General features: G+C 46.0%; 1 protein-coding gene across 2 annotated transcripts in view; it reads left to right on the top strand.

Moving 5' to 3' along the window:
* Window positions 1–10,393, top strand: part of GRK3 (G protein-coupled receptor kinase 3) — a 151,243-nt gene extending 140,850 nt beyond the window's left edge. For both annotated transcript variants that reach the window (XM_038763157.1, XM_038763158.1), the window contains 4 exons: window positions 1,135–1,297; window positions 3,358–3,494; window positions 6,369–6,482; window positions 10,179–10,393. In XM_038763157.1, the coding sequence (XP_038619085.1) occupies window positions 1,135–1,297; window positions 3,358–3,494; window positions 6,369–6,482; window positions 10,179–10,340 (576 nt within the window). In that variant the 3' untranslated portion in view covers window positions 10,341–10,393. The remainder of the gene's footprint in view (window positions 1–1,134; window positions 1,298–3,357; window positions 3,495–6,368; window positions 6,483–10,178) is intronic.
* Window positions 10,394–11,791: the final 1,398 nt, after the last annotated feature.

An 11,791-nucleotide genomic window follows, 5' to 3' on the forward strand; every position in this document is an offset into this window, starting at 1 on the left:
GAGAGGACAATAGAATGATATACCAGACACACTCCCTGCCCAGAATGGACAGGTAGGAATAAGGTTTTGGAGATGGAGCACTGAATCCCCCAACCCCCCCCCCCCCCAAAAAAAAAGCCGTTCTTGGATTGTTTCTGGGGTTTTTGTTTGTGTGTTTGTTTTATTTTTGTTTCTTTTTTTTTAATGGCATTTGTTAAGCACTTGCCATATGCCAGGCATTGTATTAAGTGCTGAGGTAGATAAAAGCTAATCAGATTAGACACAGTCCATGTCCCACATGGCGCTCTCACTCTTAATCACCAACTGAAAAACGAGGTAACCGAGGGGCGTAGAAGTGAAGTGATTGTGAGATGTTTCCATTCCTTGGATGTGTTTCCAGAGTGCAGACCTCTCGGTTTCAGTCAGGAAATTGGTGTATGAAACCTTGAGGGATTTTTTTTTCCAAAATCACACACATTCACCGACAGAAAAGGTGCATTTTAAAATACTTCGATTAGTATGGGATTGTGAGGAAGATTTAAGGGCCAGATGATCAGCTGGCACGGAAATAGATAATTTAGGCAAATCAGTGACAATGTAGGTCTTGGAAGAGTGTCATTTCGACAAGCAGTGTGGTCTAGTGATTAGAGCGTGGGTCTGGGCGTCAGAAGGACCTGGGTTTTAATCCCGGTTCTGCCACTTGTCTGCTGTGTGATCTTGGGCAAGTCACTTCACTTCTTTTGGCCTCCGTGACCTCATCTGTAATATGGGGGTTAAGACCGTGAGCCCCATGAAGGACAGGGAGTGTGTCCAATCTGATGATCTTTTATCTACCTCAGAGCTTAGTACAGGAAATGTGACTGTTCTGTTAAATTATACCCTTCCAAGCGCTTAGTACAGTGCTCTGCAAACAGTAAATGCTCAATAAATACGATTGAAGGAATGAATGATCGCAGTGCTTGGTACATAGTAAATACTTAGATGCCATTAAAAAAGTGCACTTTCTGTTGCATCATAATATGCTTCTTGTACGAATTACCCTCAGATGAACTTTCAAGTGGATTGGCAACCCGTACTTTCTTGTCACATCAGAATCAGTGTCGGCTAGTTTGGCCCCCGGCACCGATGAACTTCCTTCCGTCTTTTTCCCTCTAGCTCCTTGATAGCGATCAAGAGCTCTACAAGAACTTCCCTTTAGTAATATCAGAACGCTGGCAGCAAGAAGTAGCAGAAACGGTCTACGAAGCGGTCAACGCAGACACCGATAAAATGGAAGCCAGGAAGAGGGCCAAAAATAAGCAGCTGGGTCACGAAGAAGGTAAAATGGGGAGTGCGTGTTATCACCCGTCCCGTGAAGCCAAGTTTCCTCTCAGGGCCGAGAAGTGTTGGCATCACACGCCTCCGCCCTGTCCCACATTCTCATTCATTCGTTCAGTCGTATTTATTGAGTGCTTACTGTATGCGAAGCACTGTACTGTGCGCTTGGGAGAGGACAGTCCAATGGTTAGCATTCAACTAAATTGATTGAGCACTTACTGTTTGCAGAGCACTGTGTTGTGGTGCTTGTGCTTGTTGTGGGCAGGGAATGTGTCTCTTCTGTTGTACTCTCCCAAGCGCTTAGTACAGTGCTGTGCACACAGTAAGTGCTCAATAAATAAGAGTGACTGACTGAATGAATGAAAAAAATTTGGACCCCTGTCAGCTCTCAAAGGCAGACACCCAGATACTTGTGAATAAATAAATAAATAATAATGATTTTGGTATTTGTCAAGCGCTGAACTGTGTGCCAGGCGCCGTACTAAGCGCTGGGTGTGTTAGGCAGAATGGCAAGAGTGTTAAGATGACGTCCCACAGAAGCCTGCCTCGATGTGGCGTGTTAATTTGAGGAGTCCTGACACACCCTACAATTCACTTCGGAGTCGCCACGTCTGCCTCCCAGGTCTCCATCCACCCAGGCTCAGTTTCCAAGCCACCAGACTCCAGGGTTGGCAGTTATCATTTATAATAATAAATTATTATTATTATTATTATGAGAAGCAATGTGGTGTAGTGGATAGAGTCTGGCCCAGAGAGTCAGAAGGCCTCGGGTTCTAATCCCAGCTCCACCACTTGTCTTCTGGGTGACCCTGGACAAGTCGCTTCATTTCTCTGGGCCTCAGTGACCTCATCTATAAAAAGGGAATTGAGATTGTGAGCCCTATATGGGACAGGGACTGCATCCAACCTGACATGTTTGTATAATAATAATAATAATATTGGCATTTGTTAAGCACTTACTGTGTGCCAAGCACTGTTCTAAGCACTGGGGGTGGGGGGGTATAAGGTAATCAGGTTGTCCCACATGGGACAGTCTTAATCCCCATTTTACAGATGAGGTAACTGAGGCACAGAGCAGTTAAGTGATTTACCCAAAGTCACACAGCTGACTAGTGGTGGAGCCGGGATTAGAACCTATGACCTCTGATTCCCAAGCCCGTGCTCTTTCCACTGAGCCACGCTGCTTGTATCCATCCTAATGCTTAGTACAGATCCTGGCACATAGCAAGCACTTAACAAATACTATTATTATTATTATGAATATTATGAATATTATTTAATTTCTAGTATTTGCTAAACATCTACTGTGTGTCAGACACTGTACCATGCTCTGGGGTAGATACAAGCTAATCAGGTTAGACACAGTCCCTGTCCCACATGGGGCTCACAGTCATTCACTCATTCAGTCATATTTATTGAGCATTTACTGTGTGCTGAGCTCTGCACTAAGCTCTTGGGAGAGTACAATACAACAATAAACAGATACATTTCCTGCCCACACGAGCTTACAATCCTAATCCCCATTTTACAGATGAGGTCACTGAGGCACAGAGAAGGGAAGTGATTTGCAGTAAATACGATTGAATGAATGAGTGCCCGAGGTCACACAGCAGAAGAGTTGTGGAGCCAGGATTAGAATCCAGCTCCTTCCAACTCCCAGGCACCAGCTCCATCCACTAGGCTGCGTCACAAACCAGCGTTTTTCCAGTTTTGAACTGGCGCCATTCTCTTGGCAAATCACCAGGAAGGGGCATTTTCCCTCGCCGAGCGCCCGACGCCAGCCTGGGCAATCTGGAAACGGGCTCTGGTTTGCTCCGTCGGGCATCCGACCCCTGAGTCATCGGAGGTCAGCATCATTGGCAGAAGGCTCCTGGTTGTTTCATTTTCCCTAACCTTTCCACACGCCATGCTCTCCTTGCAGGGCTAATCATACCAAGGTGGCAACAATGCTTTGGGACAGAAAAAAAAAGATAACGACGTATTTTTAGTCTAGCACAGCGTCGTGCCGTTGTCAGATTCTTGCGTTAACCCAGCCCTAATGTTGTTTTGTTTCTGGCTCAGATTATGCACTGGGAAAAGACTGTATTATGCACGGCTACATGCTCAAACTGGGAAATCCGTTTCTGACTCAGTGGCAGAGGCGATACTTCTATCTCTTTCCCAACCGACTTGAATGGAGAGGAGAAGGAGAATCCAGGGTAAGTGTGAGAGACAAATTTAAACGAACAGCGTGATTCTTTGTAAAGCGCTCAGTTTATTCATTCATTCAGTCGCATTTATCGAGTGCTTACTGAGTGCAGAGAACTGTACTAAGCACCTGGGGGGAGTACAATACAGCAATAAACAGACACATTCCCTGCCCACAGTGAGCTTTCAGGCTAGAGGGGAAGACAGACATTAAGATAAATGGATAAATGACAGATATCGACAAGCTAGAGCCCGGGCTTGGGAGTCAGAAGGTCATGGGTTCTAATTCCAGCTCTGCCACTTGTCTGCTATGTGACCTTGGGCAAGTCACATCCCTTCTCTGGGCCTCAGTTACTTCATCTGTAAAATGGGGATCGAGACCATGAGCCCTACGTGGGACAGGGAGTGTGTCCATCCCGATTTGCTTGTATCCACCCCAGCACTTAGTACAGTGCCTGGCACACAGTAAGCACTTAACAATACCATAATTATTATCAGTATTATTATTATTATTATTATTATTATATGCACATCCTACGTTGGTTTGCACGGTAAATGCAGCTCTTTAGTGGCTTGAGAAAATTTGTTTCCAAATTCCCGCCAAGTGTCCACCGAGTTGGTGATCCTGCCCGGTGTTTACCCAGCTCTGCCACTTGTCTGCTGTGTGAACTTGGGCAAGTCACTTGACCTCTCTGAGCCTCAGTGCCCTCATCTGCAAAATGGGGGTGAAGACTGTGAGCACCATGTGGGACGGGGATTGTGATAAACGGTAGCGGATAAAGCATGGGCCTGGGAGTCAGAAGGTCATGGGTTCTAATTCCACCTCCTCCAATTGTCTGCTTTGTGACCTTGAGCAAATCTCTTAATTTCTCTGGGCCTCAGTTCCCTCATCTGTAAAATGGGGATTGAGACTGTGAGCCCCACGTGGGACAGGGACTGCTCTTATTGAGGAACAAAAATGTAAAAAAAATTGCTAATTGCATTTGATTTTTTTCTCAGCCTGATTTGCTCGTATCCACCCCAGCGCTTAGTACGGTTTCTGACACATAATAAGTGCTTAACAAATACCATTAGTATTATTTTCTGTTCAAATTTCTTGTAAATCATCTACGTCTTCCCGACTTTTTAAGTTGCTCCATCCTAGGAAGCCATGGATTTTAGGTTCTTGTTACTTTCTGAACACTAGAATATCATACCAGGAGTGTACAGCAGCATGACTCAGTGGAAAGAGCCCGGGCCTGGGAGTCAGAGGCCATGGGTTCGAATCCCGGCTCCGCCAATTGTCAGCTGTGTGACTTTGGGCAAGTCACTTCACTTCTCTGGGCCTCAGTTACCTCATCTGTAAAATGGGGATTAAGACTGTGAGCCCCATGTGGGACAACCTGATCACCTTGTATCCTCCCCAGCACTTAGAACACTGCTCTGCACATAGTAAGCACTTAACAAATGGCATCATTAGTATTATTATTATTACCCGGGAGGTTATTTTTCTTGCTTTTTCTTTTAAATTGGGAATATCAGATTAAACCGGCATCTGTTATGGGCACGCCTACTGGTCAATCAGTGATATTTATTGAGTACTGTTTGTCCAGGGCATTGTGCTAAGCGCTTGGTGAAATACAGTGCAGTAGAGTTGGTAGACATGATCCCTGCCCATAATTGTGGTATTTATTAAGTGTTTACTCTGTTTCAGGCACTGTGCTAAATCCTAAATCCTAAAGCCTCCCTTGACTAAGCCCTCCTTTCCTCTTCTCCCAATCCCTTTTGTGTCGCCCTGACTTGCTCCCTGTATTCATCCCCCCTTTCAGCCCCACAACACTTATGTCCATCTCTGTCATTTATTGATTTCTATCTATGTCCATCTCCCCCTCTAGACTCTAAGCTCATTGTGGGCAGGGAATGTATCATTTTCAAGACATATCAAGATTTTATTTTCATTCATTCAGCCGTACTTTTTTTGAGCATTTACTGTGTGCAGAGCACTGTATTAAATGCTTGGTTCGTATAAGCTGCCTAGGATTTTACAGCAAGGTCATCAGTGATTTAGCCTGACTGAACCCAGTTCCCTGTAATCACAGAAAGAATATGTTAGCATATTATAAAATCCCTCCTGGTCTGTCTTGAATTTCAGTTGACAAGCCTGTTTTTGTGGTGAGTGTATTGGAGGTAAAGCGAATTGAGGGAAACTTTGCTTTTTGTTCTACAGTGACTTCCCTCCTTTGGCAATAATGAGTGGGTTTTCTTTTTCTTTCTTGTTCATTTTATTACATATGATGATGATGGCATTTATTAAGCGCTTACTATGTGCAAAGCACTGTTCTAAGTGCTGGGGAGGTTACAAGGCAATCAGGTTGTCCCACAGGGGGCTCACAGTCTCCATCCCCATTTTACAGATGCGGTAACTGAGGCCCAGAGAAGTTAAGTAACTTGCCCAAAGTCACACAGCTGACAATTGGTGGAGCTGGGATTTGAACCCATGACTTCTGACTCCAAAGCCCGTGCTCTTTCCACTGAGCCATGCTGCTTCTCTAATCCTCTATTGAGAATCCTAATCCTCATATGAGAATTTGACATCTAGACTGTAGCTTGCTGTAGGCAGGGAATGTGTCTACCAATCTACCAACTCTATTGTATTGTCCTCTTCCAATTGCTTAGTCCAGTGATCTGCCCTCAGTAGGTGCTCAATAAATAGCACTGGTGACAGTAATGACCTTTTGTTTACAGTGCCTTGTCACTGTTTTATCACCTCTTGTTGAGGAGCGAAAATGTAAAAAAGATTGCTAATTGCATTTGATTTTTTTCTCAGCCAGTGTATTTTTTTGAAAAGAAACATTTAGGATAAACAAAGTTTTATATTGTAAAGCCTTTTTATTGTGTCTTTCAAGCAAAATCTACTGACGATGGAACAAATAGTGCTGGTGGAGGAAACCCAGATTAAAGACAAAAAATGCATCTTGTTGCGGATAAAAGGAGGAAAACAATTTGTCTTGCAATGTGAGGTGAGCTCATCTACATTTCATTATTAATGATAGGGATAAGTGTGGCATTTAAGTGCTTGCTTTGTGCTGAGCACTGTACTAAGTGGTGAGGATAATGCAGGATAATCAGGTTGGACACAGTACCCACCCCTCAGAAGGTGGCAGGAGGGAGAACAGGTACTGGAACCGCATCTTACGGGTGAGGATACTGAGGCCCAGGGAAGGTAAGTGACTCGTCCAAGGTCACACAGCGAGCTAGTGGTGGAGGCCAGGATTAGAACCCAAGTTCCCTGGCTCCCAGGTCCGTGTTGTATCCACTAGGCCACCGTGCTGTTTGTCGACAGCTGAAGCAATTGTCCGGATAAAATGGAGCACAGAACTGAAATTCCCTTAAAGTTGAATGTTTGTGCTCAACGTTACATTGCCTTATCACTTGTCAGTCTCCAGATTGTAAGATCGTTATGGACGGGGAATGTGTCTGCTAATTTTGTTCTATTCTCCCAAGCACTTAGTACAGTACTCCACACATAGTAAGCACTCAAGAAATACCACTGTAGAATTGATTGATTCATATAAAGGTTCAAGTATTTCAAGGAACTCGTCAAGGTTTCCAGGGTCCAAAGATAAAACTGGAGATGGTATGGGGAAGGAGAGGAAATCAATACATCAATCAGTGGTATTTATTTACTATGTGCAGAGCACCATCTAAGCACCTGGAAGAGGACACCACAACAGTATTAGCAGAAACATTCCCTGCCCAAAAGGACCTTACAGTCTGGAGAGGGAGACAGACATTATTGTGAATAAATAAGTAAGGTATAATAAAGAATTTAAAGAGATGTACAAAAGTTCCAGGGAGTGGGGGTGGAGCGAATATCATCTATCCAAAGGTCACAGATAATAATAATTCATAATGATGGTATTTGTTAAGCACTTACCACGTGCCAAGCACTGTTCTAAGCGCTGGGGTAGATTCAAGGTATCTACCCACATGGGCTCACAGTCTTAATCCCCATTTTATAGACGTGGGAACTGAGGCCATTGATGATGCAAAAGGCAGAGGAAGCCCAGGAAGAGAGGGCTTAAGGGGGAAGTCCTTTTGAAGGAGATGTATTCTTAATAATGGTTTGAAGGTAGAGAGAGTGATGGTTTGGTGTATATGAAGTGGGAAAGAATTCTTGGCTAGGGGGAAGGCATGGGAAAGGGGTTGGCGGTGAGATAGAGGAGATGGAGGCACAGTGAGAAATCTGGAGGTAGAAGAGCAGAGTGTGTGGGCTGGGCTGGAGTAGGAGATCAGTTAGAACAGTGCTTTGCACATAGTAAGCGCTTAATAAATGCCATTATTATTATTATATGGGGCGAGCTGATTAAGGAAATCCTCTTTTTTTACATCACAGAATTATGTATCAGTGTACTAAGTCCAGACCCTTGAATCCATTGTGGTTTTCATACCATCTTCATCTCATCATTTCAATTATTTTTTTAAAAAATCTGGTTGACTTTTTTATGGTAGTCGTTTAGTGCATACTACGCGTCAAACACCGTTCTAAGCTCTGGGGTAGGTTCAAGTTAATTATGTCAGGCACAGTCTCTGTCCCGCATGGGGCTCACCGTCTGAGGAGGAGGGAGAGCAGTGATTCAATCCCCATTTTACAGTCGAGGAAACTGAAGTCCAGAGAAGTGATCTGCCTTGCCTAAAGTTACACAGCCAGCATATGGCACAGCTGGGATTAGAACCCAGGTCCTCTGACTCCCAGATGTAGGTTCTCTCCACTAGGCCACACTGCTGTCCTGAATGGATGAGTCCCTCTTTTCCTCCTGTCCTTTTCACCAACCTCCCTGGAGGTTGCAGTCCCTTAAGGCCTCTTTTCTGTGGAGGGAGATGTACAGTCTCCGTGACCCATGAAAAATCCGTGGACATAATCCAGCCAAATATCAGGTGATTGGCACATGCAGACATCCCCACCAGCTGGAGTTTCAGGGAATGCCTTCTGCAGTCATTTCGTGATAAGATTTCAAACCTTTAATCTGGCATGAGCAAGAGAGGACAATTCCTCTGAGACCAAAAAGCGGAGATTGATGAGAATGCTTCTCATGGTCAACTTGGGTTTTCCTGAGAGACCCCCAGTCTTGTGTGGTAATTGGCCCCATGCAACTGAAAGATAGCCTTGAGTCTTAGCCAAGAAAAACTAGAGAGGAGCGTCAACTACTCATTCTCAAGTATGGCCACCGAACGACTTCAGGACAGTCATCAAGCAAAACCAGCAGGTGCTCTCACGAATTTTTTGATCGAAAAGTTCACATATCGTATTCAGTGTTCACCTGCTTAGGTTCTGTGAACCTTTTCTCATTGGATGCTTTGATATGCCCGCCATCCCTTCAAGTCACTTGTTCCTGGGGGGCAGTGATTGTCTTCCCTTCATATCCCCTTACCTGCCCTCTCCTCTGTGTCACCTGTGTCCTTTTTTATGACATTTGTTCAGTGTTTACTATGTGAGAAATACCTTTAAACTCTGTGGGAGATACAGGTTAAGTAGGCTGAATGCAGTCCCTGTCCCACATGGGGTTCAAAGTCTAAGTAGGAGGGAGAACAAGAGAACTGAGTCCCAGAGAAGTTAAGTGATTATCCCAAAGTCAGGCAGCAGACAAGAGGATGTTTGATCTATCCCCTTAACGATGCCAGTTCAGGGTAGTTATAGCTAATCAGTTTGGACGTGGTGCCTGTTGGGCCTGGGGGTTACAGTCCTTATCTCCATTTTACAAAGGAGGTAACTGAGGCCAAGAGAAGTGAAGTGACTTGCCCAGGGTCACACAGCAGACAAGTAGTGGAGCCAGGATTAGAACCCAGGTCCTTCTGACTCTCAGGCCCGGGCTCTATCCACTAGGCCACGCTCTTCTCTGTGTTACTCCTCAAGCATTCTAATACTCAACTCAGCCCCACATATCCCTAATTCTCTAGTCTTTCCCTGCTCTATATTACATTTTAAAGTCTTTCTTCCCCCATAGACTATAAACCCCAACTTTTTTGTGTTATACTGTCCTAAGCACTTAATACAGTGCTGTGCACACAGTAAGCACTCAGTAAACCCCACTGGCTGATTGCTTTGGTCAAGCTTTCCCAAGCACTTGGTACAGCATGTAACACTCAGGAGGCGCTCAGTAAATACCATTGATGATGGTGATCGTTACTAGCCCAGTTTTAAGAAGGTGCAACCCGAGCAAAATAGTCTTTGAGAGTCAGTGGTGTGAAGGAATGATCCCAAGGTAATTACCGGGGTCACAGACTATCACTCCCAGGCACCTTCAACTACGGTGTAAGCCTTCATTTCCTCTTCTCCCGCTCCCTTCTGCGTCATCCTGATTCGCTCCCTTTATTCATCCCCCCTCCCAATGCCACAGCACTTATGACCAGATCTGTCATTTATTTCTATTCATGTCTCTCTCCCCCTCTAGACTGTAAGCTCACTGTGGGCAGGGAGTGTGTCTACCAACTCCTCTCCCCAGTGCTCAGTACAGTGCTGTGCCCACAGTAAGCATTCAATAAATCCAGTCGATTGATCGGTTGATTGAAGGTAGGACATTTCCATTTGGGCGGGAGGCGGGGGACACCGCCAAGTTCTCTCCTAAACGCGCCCTTCCCCCATCACAGAAGCAGGAAGTGTCATCGTGTTGGGAAGCAAGGGTGTAACGATTTCTGCGTTTGTGTTTTCCATGTAGAGCGACCCGGAGTTCGTTCAGTGGAAAAAAGAGTTGACGGAAACGTTCAACGAGGCTCAGAGACTGTTCCGGAGGGCCCCCAAATTCCTCCACAAATCGTGCCCGGCTGCGGTTGAACTCTCCAAGCCACCGCTCAGCCACCGCAACAGCAACGGCCTTTAATGGAGGCAGAGGAGCCCGGGTCCTCCCGCGAAACCACCGTTGGCGGTCCCCATCACCGTCCTTCTCGAAGGGGAAGGGGGGGATGGGGAGGGGCCGGGGGGGGGGTGCCGCTGGACAGTCAAGCCGCCCGTGTACGGCGAGTGGAGCCGGGAGGCCCAAGCGCCTCGCTCGCCCCATTCTGTGGGCCGTGCGATGAAAGGAGGAGTAAGACGCCAGTCGCACTCGGGGGCGTCAGGAACGTTCTCAGAAACAGAAGTTGCTTCTCCCCCCTCCCACGTCATCGCTCCCGATGGCGCTCAAGACGGTCCAGATTGTCAAACTACTGAAGAAGGAAGGAAGACACTGTTTCCTTTTCTCCCCGCCCTTATTTTGGTATATTTAATATATACTCGGAATGGTGACTACTTTCCCCTTCCATTTTTCCGTCCGAAAGCGAACGTATCCAGAGCCTCTCTCGGAACGAACTTGGAGACCGGCAGCATCGGAGGATGGATTCCTCCACCGCGAAGCGCTGCCATATTTTATCCAACCGCCACTGCTGATTTTGTAAATCTTCGCCCCTTTCTACTGGCGAGCAAGAGCGGGGATTCTTTCGTGCACTTCAGAGTACCGACCTGGGATGGTCCTGTGGTTTGAAGTTGTAGATGCTTCCTGAAGACGTGGAACTTGGAGGATCGGCCACCTCCTCTGCCGGTTTCCCCGTCAGTAGCTACCCCCCTTCTCCTCAGAGGCCCGTGGTGATGGAAAGGAGTGGACTGTAGCGGTGGTTCTGTCCCGTTGATCTTGCCGGCACTGTTTTTAAACTGATGTTTTTAAAAGTTTACAGCACATATGAAGGCGTCTCTTTCTCCATTTCAGGTCAATTTGCACTTTGAAAAATCTTTTCAGGCCAACGAGCAAACTGAGTCCCCCGGTACGTTTTCTTCCGGATCACGGCTCACTTCCTGACGAACGGGCCGTTCCCCTCCTCTCGGACACGGATCTTTTTGCAGCCCCGCGAGTGCGGCGTTTCCGAGCTGGCCTCAGAAAGCTCACGTCCCTAAGCTCGACGGGTGAAGCAACTGTGATTCACGGTTCTAGTTTGATTTTTTTTTTTTTTGGCATTCTCTAATGTTCCTATTGAAACGCGGAAAATTTTGGAAGAATGAAACGGTCGAAATCAGGCTGAATGTGCGCGCTCCCTTGTCAAATATCTCGTCGTTGTGCCAGGATGTCTAAATTCACCAGGCTGATCAGGAAACCTATCCACTTTGCAGCCTGAAGGATTTCGTCTAATTCAGCATTGCAGCTTCAAGTTGCATTTAATCCCCTGTCCCTTCCCTCCAAAGCACCCCCTACCCCCCTGCAGCGTTTTGAACAAGTCATTTGGCCTATTTATGCCACAGACTGCATAAATCTTCTTTCTGTGGTATTTGTTAAGCACATACTATGTGCCAAGCACTTTACCAAGT

This window comes from Tachyglossus aculeatus, chromosome 21 (assembly GCF_015852505.1).
Source record: "Tachyglossus aculeatus isolate mTacAcu1 chromosome 21, mTacAcu1.pri, whole genome shotgun sequence".
NCBI lineage: Eukaryota > Metazoa > Chordata > Mammalia > Monotremata > Tachyglossidae > Tachyglossus > Tachyglossus aculeatus.